The sequence below is a fragment of the Alnus glutinosa genome, chromosome 6 (genome assembly GCF_958979055.1).
Source record: "Alnus glutinosa chromosome 6, dhAlnGlut1.1, whole genome shotgun sequence".
Taxonomy (NCBI): Eukaryota; Viridiplantae; Streptophyta; class Magnoliopsida; order Fagales; family Betulaceae; genus Alnus; species Alnus glutinosa.
Genome location: NC_084891.1, coordinates 21,097,546 through 21,115,050, shown reverse-complemented (window position 1 = coordinate 21,115,050; position 17,505 = coordinate 21,097,546). Strand labels below are relative to the sequence as shown.

The window sequence follows — 17,505 nt, the reverse complement described above, 5'->3', positions numbered from 1 at the left end:
AACTGCTTGATTCATTTGATGCTGCAACCTAGAGAGAATGCCAGAATTTTTAGGTTCTAGGTTCAACCAGCATTTGGTCAATTTGGCTATCTTATCAAAAACTTCTTCTCTTATCTAGAATTTCTAGAAGCAAAAAGTCAGAGAAGGAAAAATGTACCTTAGGGGAGTCTTAGATAGTGCACATTTTCATCGCATGAGGAAAGTAATTATCTATCGTTAAGATGCAATAGGAAAACTTAGCAGATATTATGCATAAACTCTCAATCATATATCAACATATTTAATCAATGTATAATGAACTGAGATATCAGGCAAAAACACATGCAATATCTAAAAAGCTATCAAAAGAAAAAATAAAATCCTGCATCTTCACCCCAAGTTTTTTTTTTTTTTTTTAATTATTAAAATAAATACAATATGGAAATGACATCATATGCTAAGCACGAACAAACCTGTGAAAGCTTGATGATGCCAATACAGAAAAACAGTCGCTCGACCTACTTTTTCTATCTTCCCCAACAAGTACCTGCAATGCTCTCTCACGAGAAATATAGGCCAAAACAAACTGGTTTCTAGATTGCATAGTAAGCACACAAATATAACATGTAAAAGTGCAAGCAATCAAACCTGATGCCTTAGGATTAGGAACCAAATCCTAGGCATGAACACCTTCTCATGCTAGGTGTGTCCATTCCCCCTTATAGGGTGAATGGTCTCATCCTTCTTGACCCATACCTGCTTCCGTGGAGATGGTTTGCGGGTCATGTCCATGTTGGCCATACTCCTTAGCATACCTTGTATTAGGCTCAGCAATCCTTCAAAGCCATGGCTGCCATTGGGCTTCTGCGGTTTTCTCTTGTAGCGCCTTGATTTGTTCTTCTTTGGCTTGCCACTCTGATTGGCAGGAACAAACTGCTGCTGATGTTGTGGAGCCTGATGTGCTGTAGAGCCTGATGTGCTGTCGAAGGTAGAGTGCCTGAAGTAGCTCTTGCTGGCAGCTCCCTTTGAACCTTCGACTTCTGAGCCTGGAGAAATGGACATTTGGGTCGGATGTGACCGGTGATGCCACAGTGATGACAGGTGGGCAAGCTTCTTTTGTTAGAATGTTGCTTGACTTTCTCTCCAGAAATATGGCTAGCATTCTTACACACAATATTGCCATTACCTTTTATATGTCTCCTATGCGAAGGGACATATTTTGATGAGGAAGAATCTTCAGCTTCACTTTTCCTCAAAGCATCCTGCTTATTCCAAGGCCTGTGGGATTTCAACAAACAGTTTGGCCTAATATGACCAGTTTTCCTACAATTATGACAAGTAGGAACAAACTTACCTCGTGTTCCTGATTCCTTGGACTTTGGCATCACATGTTTATTTAAGCAAGAATTTTCAGAACAAGCTGCATCTACTATCACAGGCTTAATATCAACAGAATCTAATTCAGAATCAGAAGCATGTGAAGTAGAAGTACTTAAATTAGCAGTCAAACCAGGCTTGTTTGAAATATTTGAATGAATACACAACATGCTTTTCAAATTATCACTTGAGAATTTTTTCAAGAGATTTTCAGATTCCTTTACTTAATTCTCAAGTGTAACAATAATCTCAAATATCACGGTATTCTCAGATTTCAAAGAGTCAATCAAAGCACATGATTCAGATAACTGAACAATTAAAGACTATTTTTCTTGCTTCACCTTTTTTAGCTCTTTTGGAGAAACAATTTTATAAATTTTAGCAAAAACTTTAGAGAGCTCAATATCATGATTTTCTTCAGATAAATGAGAGAAATCCATGATAAAAGGTGTAATCAAAAAATAGAAGTCACAAGAGATAAGGATCACACTCAAGAAATAAATCCTTAACAGAGTGTACCTGCTCTGATACCAATTGAAAAATTAAATGGACTTCTAATTTTAACAAGTGTGTGTGAACAGTGTACAACAAAATATTAAATGCGGAATTAAAGGAGACAAATATTTTGTTGACGAAGTGGAAACTCAATTAAGAGAAAAACCACTTCGGGGCAGCCAAGCCCAGGATATCCACTATTTAGAAGACAAGACTAGATACAAAGTAGTAACACTCACATACCCCTGATGCAGTGGTCATACCTTACTCTCTAATATGTAACCCAACACGAATGCCTCCCAACCAGGTTTCCTACCTGAAGGGGTCTTCAATGGAATCTTTTACATTAGGGCCAACCCCTAAGATAGACTTCAGTTTAAGCGCAGCAATAGCACACTTGCAATGGCTTTATAGAGATCGGATCAGCTCAATATCTTCACAAAATAACTCTCTAAGTTCTAATGGAATTCAATACCGAATTCTTGCAGTTCTCAAGCCAGAGACCTCTATTTATAGGCTGAGGGTTCAAATGGGCGACTGCTTTGATAAATATGGGTGCCGTCCGAACGGTGGACATGGGCCGTCCGGACGGACAATTGTGCGACCAAAAATTTGAGATTTTCGCTAAAAATCTTTCCTGTTTGAGAGCCGCATCCGAACGATGAGGCACTGTCGTTAGCATCATCAAGCTTTCACAAGTTTGATCTTGCTTTGCATATGATGTTATTTCCATATTACATTTGTTTTTAAATAAAAAAAAATGGGGAGGATTTGCGGGATTTCTGTTTTTCTTGGCATATCAGATATTGAATGTGTTTTCACCTAATATCTCAATTCTTTGTACATTAATTTACTTTGCTTTGATATAATTGAGAGTTTATGACTATAATCTGCCAAGTGTTTTCCTATATATGCAAAAGTAGGATAGCTTCTTTCCTCATGCGATGAAAATGTGCACTATCTAAGACTCCCCTAAAGGTACATCTTTTCCTTCTCTGACTGTTTGTTTCTAGAATTCCTGGATAAGAGAAGAGGTTTTTGATAAGTTGGCCAAATTGACCACATACTAATTGAACCTAGAACCTAAAAACTCCGGCATTCCCTCTAGATTGCAGCACCTTAAGGATCAAGCAGTAAAACATATGATTTTTGCTCTTTATTTGTATAATCACTGCTTATGTGCTGAACTTGCATTATGTCTTGCCCTCTACGTGCAAGTAAAAATTTACCTTGTCGTTCATGGTACAAGTAAAACAAATTGTGTGCTGCATCTTAGGGGGAGTATATCAGATTAGGGTAGCTATGCCCTAGTTAGTTATAATGTTTGACTTTTGACTAATCTGTCACTGATTTTCTCTCTTATCTAGAAAAATATGGTTGCTATTTGTCATGTCAATGAAAGTCATACCTTGTGGGTTAAGTCTTCACACACACACATGCATTGCATGAGTTGAGTTGTCTATATGAATTTTCTATGGCCAGGAAAATATTTGTGCTAATTGAAATCTCAACTCTCTTTTATATCTCTGCTTAGTTTAGAGATACTCTCTGATTGTGTTATTAGTGGATTATACATGCATGATCTGAAACTGACTTAAGAAAAATTAAATTCTGCAAATTTTCTTCAGTTTTCTGTTTTTCAGTTTGAAGCGTCTGGATGGTCTCTCTTGGCGTCTGGACATGTGGAGTTTAGTCTTACGGTCGGTTCAGCTTTCGTCCGGATGCACGCGGCAACCAACGGCCAGACGGTGAGCTTACCCGTCCGGACGCACGCGACCTGTCCGCTTGTTTCCAATGCAGCGCGTGTCTCGATGGCATTAATACACGGTCTGGACGAGGACCCCACAGGCTCTATAAAAGCCCCTGGCCGCCGCATTTCTCCCTACCCCACCAAGATCTCTCTTTTTGGCATTTTGTGAGTAATTTCCTGCTAGCTTTTGGCTTTATCTCGCCCCTGCTTGTCTTTTTGTGCATTACTCTCACATTCCAGGTATTTTTCTTGCCTTTTTCTTTTTAGTTTATTTTCAAACTGTTAGAATATTGATTTTTTTTAGGAATGATATTGAGTTTATGAGATGCATATCTGCTGTGTTGTGGTTCTTTGTGGTAGTATTGTTAAGGACTATAGTGTGATATTTTCTGTCTTACTTTTGAAAAGTCCGTTTTACTACCATTATTATGCCAAATTTTGTTGTGACCTAACAAGAATATTTTTGGACTTTCTTGTTTTGGCAAATCTTGTTGGTCTCTTTTTCAGAAATATGCCTACAGGCAGTCCACAACGCAGAGTCCGCCAGAGGACAGAAGAATATATGGCAGCTATCCGAGCAAAAATTATAGACCGCACAGACATTGCTGAGCGGAATGTGGTTTGCTCTGATATTATGGTGGCCCCTCTGGACAGCATCCACGACATTATCCAGACATACCACTGGGGCTATCTTCACAACTGCGCATGTGTTGTCTATACCAGGCTGGTCAGACTCTTCTATGCCAACCTAGAGGTGGTGCAGAACGATGACCACGGGGTTGTGCTTCAGTCCACCGTTGACGGCCATACCATCATTGTTGATCCCCAGATCATCAGTCAATTCATTGGAGTTCCTATCCTCCAGATATCTGGCAGCCCATATAATGAGGTCGTCCTTCCTCCCTCTATGGATGATCTCCGAGAGTTTTTCCGTGCTATCCCACAAGGTGAGGAGCACGCCACCACCATCAGAATCGGTGCCTTATCCCCCTCACGCCGCATGCTGGTCAAGATTGTTTAGCACAACCTATGGCCGGTTGTCAGGTGCAATGACCTGATCTTAAAGAAGGCCTAGTTTGTATATGCCATCCATCTTCGCTTGCCTTTCTGCCTGTGCAAGCATATTTTGGGCGTTATTTTGGAGGCCCGAGATGAGAGCAATACCGGTCTTCCTTTCGGCTGCCTACTCACCCAGATCATACTACAGTCAGGCATCAGTGTTGCTGGAGAGCCGAAGATGAAGATTCAGAATCCCATCGCCAAGCAGACTTTGATGAAGTCCAATGCATAGCTGCGGAGATATGATTCTGATGATGAGGTCCCTGCTGCCATGCCTGTCGGTTTTCTGGACATGGCTTCCTTCTCTCAGACAGTCCTGCCTACTGAGCCGAATGTCAATTATTCTCAGATAATTTAGGCCCTGGCTGCCATTCAGGGAGGAATGAGTACGATGTAGCTCTCTATGTCCACCATGTAGCAGTCCATCACTACCATGCAACAGGCAGTGCACTCCATCAACCTGCGTGTGGAGCAGAACCAGCTGGACCTTAAGGAGTGCCTCAAGTTCCATCACCCAGCCAGCAGTGATGATGATGATGATGCGCCTAAGACTGCACCCATGGCAGAGGATGCTTGAGTTTTTTTTTTTCGTTTTGTATTTGTCTTTTTTTTTTTTTTTTTTTTTTTTTTTTGTGTGTTTGAGACATTTGGTTTATATTTTACTATTTTGATTAAACTCTTGGACTAATATTACTCTGTTTACCCTGGTCCTTCTGAGACCGTTAGGGGGAGTAATTTTTGGTGTGTTTATGTTTATTACTCAGTTTTACCCTTTGTCCTTTTGTGACAAAAAGGGGGAGAGTAATTTTTGTTTGGACCGGGAATGTATTTCCAAACCGGTCAAGTGATTTTTGTCCCAGAATGGCCAAAGGGGGAGTTTGTTAGGCTGTGATTGGCTACATTCTATTTGGACAAAATCACATATATGTAAAAATGCTTTTTAACAGGGATTCCACTATTCAGAAGTATTTCAGAAGATACTACACTGTTTACAAGTCAGAACAGTCAGTTCCCTGCCAATTGTCTGGACGACATCTCATCCCGCCCGGAAGCCCATCTGTCCATTCTTCCAGCCGTCCGAATGACATGTCATACCATCTGGACACCCGACAGACTAAAGCATCATCCGTCTGGACGACGTGGATTTCCATCCGCACACTCCTCTGTATCGAGAAGCTTCTGTTCCAACTTGCATCCGTTCGGACGTCTCAACAGCTTGTCCGAACGCCTCTCAGTATTTGACCAAGCTTCAGATTCTTTCCAAAATCAAATATGGGAAGATTGCTGCAAGCGTCTGAACGACGTGGATTCCCGTCCGAACGCACTTCCCCTTAAGGCAAGTTTGCACTTCAAACTCAACCATCTGGATGCCAGTCTGCCATGGTCCGGACGTGCGTTCAACAGATATGGAAATTGCATGTAGAAGATCAACCGTCCGGACGGCCATCCCTCTGGTCCGGACGAGCGAAGCCTTGATAAGGAAATTACTTGTAGCAGACGTGCAGCCGTCTGGACGACAGTGCCTCAGCGTCCAGACGCGGCTCTCAAACAGGAAAGATTTTCAGCGAAATTCTCAGATTTTTGGTCTCACAGTTGTCCGTCCGGACGGCCCATGTCCACCGTCCGGACGGCACCCATATTTATCAAAGCAGTCGCCCATTTGAACCCTCAGCCTATAAATAGAGGTCCCTAGGCTTGAGAACTGCAAGAATTCGGTATTGAATTCCATTAGAGCTTAGAGAGTTATTTTGTGAGGTTATTGAGCTAATCCGATCTCTCTGAATCCGTTTCTGTGTGTGCTGTTGCTACGCTAAAACTGAAGTCTATCTTAGGGGTTGGCCCTAAGGTAAAGGATTCCATTGAAGATCCCTTCAGGTAGGAGACCTGGTTGGGAGGCATTCATGTTGGGTTACACGTTAGAGAGCAAGGTACGACCACTGTATCAGGGGTATGTGAGTGTTACTATCTTGTATCTCTTATCTTCTGAATAGTGGATATCGTGGGTTTGGCTGCCCCGGAGTGGTTTTTCTCATCTTGAGTTTCCACTTCGTTAACAAAAATCCTTGTTTTATTTACTTTCCACATTGTTAATTTTTGTTAATACTTTGTGCACTCACTTGCTTTTATTTTAGAAGTCAATTCCATTTTTCATATTCTTATGAGCATATGAACACACTATTCTCTAGACCGAGGAATGACCCTTACTCTGACTTCTATGACCCGGGATGGGGCAACCAGTCTAATATCTCGTGGCAAGCTCAAGCTCCTGAAAATTATGCTCCACAATTTCATGAACTGTACCATCAGGCATATCCGCAGTTCGATGATCAAGCGGCCTATCCACCATCTAACTTCCATCCTCCCCACTAGCAATGGCAATCATCTCCATATTGTGCTGACTTTGAAAATAACTGGCAGCCTCCTTCTCAGGCTACACCATCACCTCGATTAGATTCTGACATTCAAGCTCAGATATTGAAACTTATGGGTGAGATCAATCAGAAACTCACTCAGACAGTGACCTCTCTCAATCAGACATTGAACTCTCACTTTGAATCCATTGCCAAGATAGAAGCTCACGAAGAGGAGCCATCTCCCATCTACTGGCCTCCACAACAACAATCTCAACAGGAACAATATACTCCTCAATTCTTCGCCAAGATAGAAGCCAAGATGGATGCTCATGAAGAGGAGCCATCTCCCATCTACTGGTCGCCACAGCAGCAATCTCAGGCTGAACCACCTCCTCCGATGAGTTCTAACTTTCAAATAAGATGATGAAATTTATGAGCAAGATGGATCAAATAAGAGACTCTCAAACTCAAATTATGAAGTCTCACCAGGAAAAATATACCCCTCAATTCTTCGCCGAGATGGAAGCCAGGATGGATGCTCACTTTGAACAAATCATGAACCACCTTAATAGAGAAAAAGAAGAGCTTCAAAGACAGTCGTTGGCCAATCTTGATGGACACTACATGGTGGATGAGAGTACTTCTTATCAGGAGCAAGCCATCACCACATTGAAGAATGGAGAAGTGGTTGAAACTCACATGGAAAAGAGAAGGAGGAGAAAATTGAGGCCCCACAAGCTCTACATCAGGCAAAAGGCGAGGAAGTGAGCACTGAGACTCCTTCATCATCCACTCTTATTCTCGAGACGCCATATGAACCCCGAGCCTCTATTGCTTATGACTTACCAAAAGGTCAGGATAGTAGTTTCTTAGGGCTATTAGAAGAGCAAAAAGAGACCATCAAGGTAGAAAACTTCCTTGTATATTCTCCTCATTTTATTCCGGTTCATGATTTCCTTCTGGATGAGAAACTGTTTGAGAATACTCATAAGAATCTACCTCGATATGCGGCCATTCAGAATTACCTTTCTGAAGGTAAAATTTATTTTCTTTGGTCCAAGAGAAGAAAAGATTGGTGCTTCAAATTTAAATTTAAGGGTCAGAGAGCATTGAGTGCATCAAGAATGTGGATTCTGTTGGCTTGGCGGATCCCACATATTTTGACTAAATGTGTCAACTTCATAGGTTCGAGCATAGACAATGTGCGCTCGAGTCCTGGATCAGGCCAGGGTACATGATCTCCTTCCAGGTTTATCTTCTCCATTGTTGTTTCATTCTTAGTTTATATTTTTACAACAATGTGTTGCACTTGACTAGTATTTGGTTGGAGTATCACTCTCTTTTTCAGGACATGTGTTTTTACAATCAAGTTTGGGGGTATGATATGCCCCGCATCTGCTCATTCAGGTATTCCTATTCTCTTATTGTTATGTTCAGTTCTATACACACATTGGGGGCAATGTGTGATTCAAGTTTGTGGGTATGGAAGAACAAAACACTGTCCAATATTTTGCTATGTTATTCTTGAGCATGCTGTTGATTTTTAATTTTGATTTGTATTTCATTGCTGAGCTTAATATGATGAACACATGATCACTTGACTAGGAATTAAGAAGTTTTGTTATTTTCTTTGGCAGCATGAGATATTACTTGTTTCAATTTGATTCTCACATGCACACCAGCATGTAGTCTGTGGGGTATGAAATTTGAAATCAGTTATGTCTGTTATCAATATCTTGGATGCAACTGGGTAACTTATTAGAGGAATAACCTTGGCATAAAAATTTAAAAAAAGAAAAAGAAAAGAAAGAAAGAAAGAAAAAATAATATTGATCACTTTAAGCTTTTCACTGAGTAACCGGATCTCTTGCCTCATTAAGCATTGAGTATTCGCGTCAAAAGATGGAAGTTTACCTTGATTGATAAATGGCTAAGTTTAGCTTTGTAGCCTTTTTGACTCGAGTTAGTAAGTCTTTAGGGTGTTTTACACCTAATGCACTTAAACCATCTGGTTTGGGAGTCATTGACCTAGCACTCGTTACATGGGTCAATTAGAAAGCTTAAGAGAGCTAAGCATTGCACAGCCTGCATATATAAAAATAATAATAATAATAAATATATATGCCTTGGTTGTTTTATCTAATGGGGAGTCCAGCGAATTTTGAGTGTTGAACCATTCATGATTGAGATTAGTTTTTGAAACCTCATGACTATGTGTTAAGTTCACTTTACACTAGTTGAATCTTGTGATATCTCATAATGTCATGTTAGTAGCTTAATTTTTAATTCTCTGAAATTGTAAAGATGGAGTTTATTTTGTTAAGTTTGCCAATGAATGAGAACCATTATTTTTATGATGCTGCATTCTTAGGGATAACATGGTAGGAAAAATGTTTGTGGGTATCATTCCTGGCAAACCCTCACGAGACTTCACTCGTCCACTAGGGAGTCCTAGGGGTTTAAAAGGCTTGTTCCATACGCTAAATGCAATCGTACATCCCACGAAAGAAGGATTTATCTTCTTGTTTTTCAGTTTTATTTCTTGTTTTGTATTGCTAAGGGACTAGCAATATGTAAGTTTGGGGGTGTGGTAAGCGTCGAATGTTGCACATTCAAGCCCCTTAACTTGCATATGTTAATTCCTTAGCATTGTTATTTGTTTGATTTTGTGTTGTTTTAATGTTTTCAGGTTTTAAATAAAGATGCAATTAATTTCATTAATTTTGGGCTTAAAGCACACTTTGAGAAGACCTAGAAGATATTGGTAAGCTTAACCAATCATAATAGAATACCTATATGATGTAGTTAAGTTTAATCAAATCAAGAGAATGATTAAATCAGAATTTCTTCATTAAGAGTCAAAATCGGATTGGATTCAAATTTGGATTCTGCACATGTCTCAGTGTTTTGATCATAAATTTTTTCTCAGATATCGGATTGCAATAAAATTGATGGAGTTCGAAAGCTAATACAAAATAAAACAAATATATTTGAAATAGATTTTCCTTAATTTGGACTTTTACTATACCAAAATTGCCCCGTAATAAAAGACCGCAATTCTGGACGAATTTGGAATCCTTTTCCTACTTGGATTGAAGTTTCAATCTCCTACTTGGACAAGAAGACTCAAGAGACGATTTTTCTGGAATTCCCAGAGCTTCCATGCCTCTCCTAGTCCCTATAAATAGACCCCTAAGCTTCAAGAGAATGTGTGCTTGTGCTTGTACTTGTGCTTAGCTTTAGAGAGAAAATTCTTCTTGGAGGCTTGACAAGTTGAAGAGGAAAAGAACATGGTTGAGGCCATTCTAGCACCACGATGAGCGGCTAAATTCTTACAAGGGTGTTGATGTATCCATTTCCAAGTAACAATGGTTTAATTGTATTTTAATTTGGGATTTTCTATATGCATGATGGTTGTATAACTGTGAGAATTGATCTTAATGTTTATATTCAATCATCATGAATTTCTTATCTTGTCTTAGAAAGTCTTTTATATTGATTGAACTCAATCCTTCATATTTTCTGTGATTATGTGAATGATTGTTATACAACGGTTTTAATTGACATATGATCAAGAAGGTTAGATAGACCATGCCTAGGAAAGACGGATTGTACTACACCCTAGTTTAGTGTAATTTAAATAGACTGTTCGTATCGACCGAAGATGGGTTATACTTTTCCATTGATTGTGTGCATCCTATTAAAGACGTAGCTAATCCATACCTAGGGAAGACGGGTCATACTGCATCTTAGTGGTTAAGTGGACGGTCTGTGCCAATCAAAGATGGATTATACTTATTCTTTAGAGGAAATTTTTTAACTACTCAAGTGAGACGAGCCCTATATCATGCATATTATTAATTTCCCTTGTTAATTTATGATTGACCATTGTTATGCGGTGAGTGGTGAAATCAATCCCCTACTCTTTATCTCATCCCTACTCTATTTATTTTTATGTCTTTTTTACTTTCATATTTATTTTTAGAAAAATCAAATCAAACATCTTTTAATTAAGTTATATTTAATCTTGAAAAGCTTGATAATAATACCTACGCAGTTCTTGAGGTTCGACACCCTCTCTATAACCTTATCCTACAAGGATTCGTCCTATTGCGAGTGGTAATTATTATTATTGATATATTTTGGTAAACAAAAGACCACATCAAATTTTTGACCACATCAGATACTTCTCAAAAACTTTAGCAGTCACTCTTGCACGTATAGTTTCTAGCGTGTCACCGTCTCGAATACCTAGCTGTGCTTTAAATGAATACTTCCAAGAACGGTGCTTACGTCCTATATCTTGGAACACTTCGTGTTTTGCCTTCTGGAGATCTACAAAAGTCGGGAGATAGAACTCCTCCTGCACATGCAATTTAAACATTAAGTTTATAAGTTCAACAAAAACATAACCCTAAGTTTTAAAAAATAAATTAATTAATTAATCAAAATACGGATGTGTATTGAAACATCAATATTAAACATACCATCAGGGCCTCCCACATAGCCCTCTTTATCTGCTTATCTATCCTCAACCATTCGTCCCGAATATGCACATAGGACCCGCTTCTTACAAGATTCCCTATATTGCACCTAAATCGGTTATAGGCTCGTCCAACAAGTTGTGTCGAGGCATTGTACTGCAGTACAATCTTTTTCCCCGTGAGGAGCACCCAATTCCTCTCATGGTCCCTGACCACCTCATAGTAGATGCTCCCATTTGGATTATACCCTAACCAAAGAAAATAAAATACTTAAGTTAATATAATAAAAAATAAATTAAGATAAACAATGATAGATGTATATTATTTCAAACTTTATATTAATTGTACAATATATTCATGGATTTAATGATGTATAAATATGTACTTACCCATCAATCGAATCTGGTCCGACCGTAGGCACTAGGTCACAGGGTCATCTACACGGGCCTCACCAACAACTTCCGGGGGCGGCTGCTGGCTGTCATCAGGAGACATATCCTGGGGCTATCAGGGGGCGACTGACAACCGTGGTCAGTCCCCAACATCGCGATCTTGCCCTCTTGGGGCATCTGGCTCTCCCTCAGATCCGGCCCCTGGCTCTCCCCCGAAATCCGCCCTTATCTCTCCCCCGAATTCGGGCCCTGGCTCTCCACCACAGCCTGCATCTAGCTCTCCCTCAAAGACAGCCTCTAGCTCTGTACTTGCTGGATCTCGTAGATGTCCTGAGTCTCACTATTGGTGCCATATGGTACGCCTCCTAACCAGGGGTATGGCTCGTAAGGCAAGGGAGAGTATGTGATCCCAAATGGCGACATCGTCTCAGGCATAGAATATGGCAGCGGTAACATCGGTGACATAATACTTGGTAAAGAAGAATATCCAGCGAAGCCGGTATGCCTGTGCTCTGGCTGGTATCCTGCCTTACTTGACAGTAATGGTCTATAAGCACCATTTGTGTGATGTGGCTGAGTATACAATGACCCGTGGGGTGTGGACGTGGATGGCACGGGCATTTGTGGTGCCCAGTGTGCATAAGGAGGAGGTCTTTGGTCCATTGAAACCTGCGAGCAAATTTAGGCAACGAATGAAACACGTTAATGCGTATAATTACCCACATATATATTAACAAGGAACATGCGTATAAACACGTTAATGTATATATACTAATAATGAGATTTATCCATTTTGGTCAATGCACTTATTAATTACTATATGTTACAAATTATGTAATAGAATTTAAGTGAATTGTACCAGCAAATAATATTTGTTCATCTAACGTGCACTTCAATCGGATTTATATCGGGCTTTTTGTGCTTGAATTCATCATTCATATCATATAGGTTACCACTGGTTAATACGAGCGGCTTGCACTCGTGATAGGTTGCTCTTGCATCATGACTCCCTTCACCCTGACCAACGTCGTACACGTTCCTCAGTTTAGTCCTCACGGCACAAACCCAATCTGGGTTCCTTTCATCTTCGACGTAAAATACTTGGTCAACCTGAGATGTCAGCATGTAAGGCTCATCAGTAATCAGCTCTCCCCTGTGGACAAAGTGATTGAAGTTGACAAACACTAGGCCATAATCGTCTATCTTAAATCCCCTATCTCTCGCGGGGTCCACCCAATCGCATTTGAATAGAATGTACATAGTCCTGTCATAGTACTCGACCTTAACTATATCGGTTAACTTCCCGTGGTACGTTTCACCATCAAAGGTTGGCACACATATGTCATTATTCTGAGTCCTCCTTCCCACATCATGGGCAAGCGTGCGAAACAGTTTACCATTGACCACGTAATTGTTATACTTGACTGCTATCTCCTTCAGCCCTCTACAATGCATAACCAATTTGTGACCCAATTCCTCCCTACGTTGATCATCCAATCCATTGTCCTATGTGTGTATTACAATTATAGAAACCACATTGGTTAATTATTTCGGTAAATCAATATTTAAAATACATTGAACACGTTGTATATATACTATATAATTAAATACCACTATTTCCTTACATTTGCACGGTACCATTCGCAGAATTGCTCATGATGTTGGGCTTCAATAAGATTGTCCGTAATACGACCCCTAGTGCATGATCACCTCAGTGTGTCCTTGTGCATCCTACATTCATCGAATATCATTATGTACTAATTATTATTCAGAATCGTATTCGAATGCGCATACTATATAAACCCTACTTACATCCGCAATTGAAGGAACTCGTCAGAGTTGAACACAATGAAACGGTGAATTTGGTTCATTGTCAAACAGTTCAGGCTTACTTGAGTTCCTTTGAACCATCAGGATTTCTTTGAGGTCTGTTGTGGAAGGTTGGTGCGTTATCTAGATACCTCAAACAGAACGTCACCAACTCAGTCGCTATGTAACCCTCCGCAATGCACCCCTCAAGGGCCGCTTTGTTGCGTACATTAGACTCGAACCCTCAAAGGCTCCTAGTGTACACATATGCAATCAACTTATTTAGATATTGTCAAACTAGTTTCGAAATAATTAAAATATTTTATTGTATATATATATATATATATATTCACATTTTACCTCTCTGCCAGGTACATCCACCTATATTGTACGGGTCTGTCGAGTCTACATTTATGCACAAGATGTATGACCAAGTGGACCGTGCTGGTAAAAAACTAGGGGGAAATACCTGTTCCAGCTTGCACAAAGTGATATAGACGTCACTCTGCAGTCGATCCATCTCATCTTGTGTTAATTTGGTTGAGCATATGCCTCTGAAAAATACAGACATCTCCACAACAGGTCTAACCACTTTATCTGACAGTGACAGACGCAATGCAATTGAGAGAAGCTCTTGTATCAGTACATGATTGTCATGGCTCTTCAACCCCAAAATCGTATGTTCCTTGAGTCGAGCACACCAAGAAATGTTCGAGGCATATCCGTCCGGGACTCACATTTCAAAGAACCTTCAGAAAGTTTAATTTTTCTTCCCTAGACATCATGTGGTAAGCTGCTGGCATATATGTTTTACCAATTTTTGCTGTGAACGAATGCAATTTATGTCTCAACCTCATTTCTTGCAAGTCTTTTCGGGCTTCGAGGTTGTCCTTTGTTTTCCCTTTGATGTCCAGAATAGTACCAAGTATGTTGTCTATGACATTTTTTTCTATGTGCATGACATCAAGATTGTGCAGAAGTAAATTGTCCTTCCAGTACGGCAATCTGAAGAAAATACTTTTCTTCTTCCACACTACATCATCAGTACCTACTGCTCCCGTCTTCCCTTTCTTCTGTTTCTTCTTACCCGCGTTCTCATCCCCAAATGCAATTCTGTCCAATTGTTGAAGGATTTCATCCTCGCATGGCACATTGGGAGCACATTTTAATTCTTCAGTACTGTCAAGCGTTTTTCTGTTCAACCACCACAGATGCTCCGTTGGCAAGTATCTCATGTGCCCCATATAGCAAAATTTCTTGCCGTGTTTCAAATATTTAGACCTTGTTGAATGCATACATCAATTACATGCCTTCACACTTCTATTAGGCCACCCAGACAAATCTGCATATGCCGGCAAGTCGTTCATTGTCTACATCAACTGAGCTCACATATTAAAATTATCATTCTTTGAAGCATCAAATGTGCATACCCCTACATTCCACAGTTCTTGTAACTCATCTATCAATGGCTAAAGATAGACATCGATATCCATACCAGGTGAGCTCGGGCCAGGGATAACCAATGATAGTATGAATGGAGTCTGTTTTATGCACATCCAAGGATACAAATTGTATGGTACAAGCAATACGGGCCAAGTGCTGTGGGATGTGCTTATGTTCCCAAAAGGATTAAATCCATCAGATGTTAAACCAAGCCGCACATTCCTACCGTCTACCATAAAATCTAGATGTAAATTTTCGATCATGCTTCCCCATCGACTGGATGCCTCAATACGCTGTCCCTAGTGCAGCCTTCTGCATGCCACCTCATATAAGGCATAGTATGCTCCAACATGAAAAGCCTCTGTAGCCGTGGGATGAGTGGAAACCACCGCAACACCTTCACTGGACGTTTTTTCTTCGATGATATGGGCTCACCATCCTCGTCTAAATGATTGTCATCCTCCTACTTAGATTCTCCACATACAATACATGAATCTAAGTTCTTATTGCCTTTCTAGAATAACATACAATCATTATGACATGTCGGAATCTTCTCATACCTGAGCCCTATGTCACTAAGAAACTTCTTTGCTTCGTATATATTACCTGGCAGAGTCTTATCACAAGGAGGCAGCAACTGATTCATAAACTTGAGAATATCAGAGAAATTTTTTTTACTAATACCTCTAACGCACTTCAAGTTGTACATGTGTACAGTAGCACTCAATTTACTATGCTTGGTAAATTAATGAAGTGGCTTCTCGACAGTCCTTAGCAATTCACGGTACTTCAATGCGTCCCCTCCAGTCGCTCCTTCATTAACTATCTGGGGCTGGCTATTGATGTCTTCCCTAACATCATGTATGTCGCCACCCTGTTCTGTGCTTCCACCATGTTTTGTGCCTCCACCCTGTTCTGTGCTTCCAGTTGTCGCATCTATGACCACAGGATTCGAATACTGACCATGAACAGGTCCACTAATCCTTGTCTCATCGTGCATATACCACAAAATGTATTCCGAAGACATTTCCCTACCCCCTGTCAAGTGGACAAGAATGTAATCTGGCGGGTTGGCACTGGTTATTTCGACAGGACTTACATGGGTAGTAAATATATCCATCAGCGGTCGTACTAACGGCAAATGCTACAAACACTCTATACTCGTCATTATACTGTGTCGTACCCCTATGTGTTAACATCCAAGACTTGTCCATATTTGTCTGTACGTGAATTAACAGACCGAAACAAATTAAGATTTTTAATTTGAGCAATTAAAGTGCTTAAATTTATTGAAGTAAAAAAAAAAAAAAAAAAAGGCCGTCACTCTTGTTTAAATTTAATGTTTGTTTCAAACTATTCCGCATATTATTTTAAATATGCATGGTCCTGTCAATTTTTTTTTTTTTTTTTCCGAAGATACTAAAATTCATCTATATTCATAGCACCCTAAATTTTTTAGAACCTTCTCACATCAACAATTAAACTTATAAAAAACATGAATCTAAATCCTTATTGGTCGTTGCTCTTGTTTAAATTTAATGTTTGTTTTAAACTGTTGATTCTACATATTATTTTAAATATGCATGGTCTTGTCATTTTTTTTTTTTTTTTTCGAAGATACTAAAATTTTTAGAACCTTCTCATATCAACAATTAAACTTACAAAAAATATGAATCTAAGCCCTTATTGGGCGTCGCTCTTGTTTAAATTTAATGTTTGTTTTAAACTTTTGATTTCACATATTATTTTAAATATGGATGGTCTTGTCAATTTTATTTTTTTGAAGATACTAAAATTCATCTATATTCATAGCACCTTAAAATTTTTAGAACCTTCTTACATCAACAATTAAACTTAAAAAAAAAAAATAAAAAAAATAGGTAAGAACATGGCCGATTAAAGTGTTTAAATTTGGCGTTTGTTCTAAACTGCTAATTCCGTATATCATTTTAAATATGCGTATGTGGAAAATTCTTCTTATAAATTTTCTGTTTTGGTCGAAAATACCAAATTCATCTATTGTCATAGCACCTTAAAAAAGTTATAACTTTCTCACATTAACAATTAAAATTTAAAAAAACAAAAAAAGGTACGAACGTGGTCGTCGAAATTTTGTTTTTGTTTTTGTTTTTTTTTTTTTTTTTTTCTCTCGAAGATACCAAATTCTTCTTATAAATCTGTAATCTCCTCATATCAACAGTTAAAGTTAAAAATAAAAGAGAAAAACGTATTCGTCGCTATTGATTATTTATGACGTTTGTTTTAAATTTTTTATTACAAATATTATTGTAAATGGTGGACGGTGGAAAATTTGTTTAAATTGTTTTATGAAAATACCACAATTTATATATATTAGTAGCACA

General features: G+C 39.2%; 1 protein-coding gene across 1 annotated transcript; it reads right to left on the bottom strand.

Moving 5' to 3' along the window:
• Positions 1-11,176: 11,176 nt before the first annotated feature.
• On the bottom strand, positions 11,177-12,553 carry LOC133871601 (uncharacterized). Its single transcript, XM_062309028.1, has 3 exons — positions 11,888-12,553; positions 11,502-11,746; positions 11,177-11,377 (listed from the first exon to the last, which is right to left on the bottom strand). Exons 1-3 carry the CDS (start codon positions 11,889-11,891, stop codon positions 11,177-11,179), a joined length of 450 nt encoding a protein of 149 aa, XP_062165012.1. The 5' UTR covers positions 11,892-12,553.
• Positions 12,554-17,505: the final 4,952 nt, after the last annotated feature.

Bases quoted from the DNA above. Each gene is read 5' to 3' on its own strand.
- LOC133871601 (XM_062309028.1), bottom strand. The intron at 11,378-11,501 runs GTATGTTTAATA...TTGCATGTGCAG, and splicing joins CTATGTGGGAGGCCCTGATG to GAGGAGTTCTATCTCCCGAC.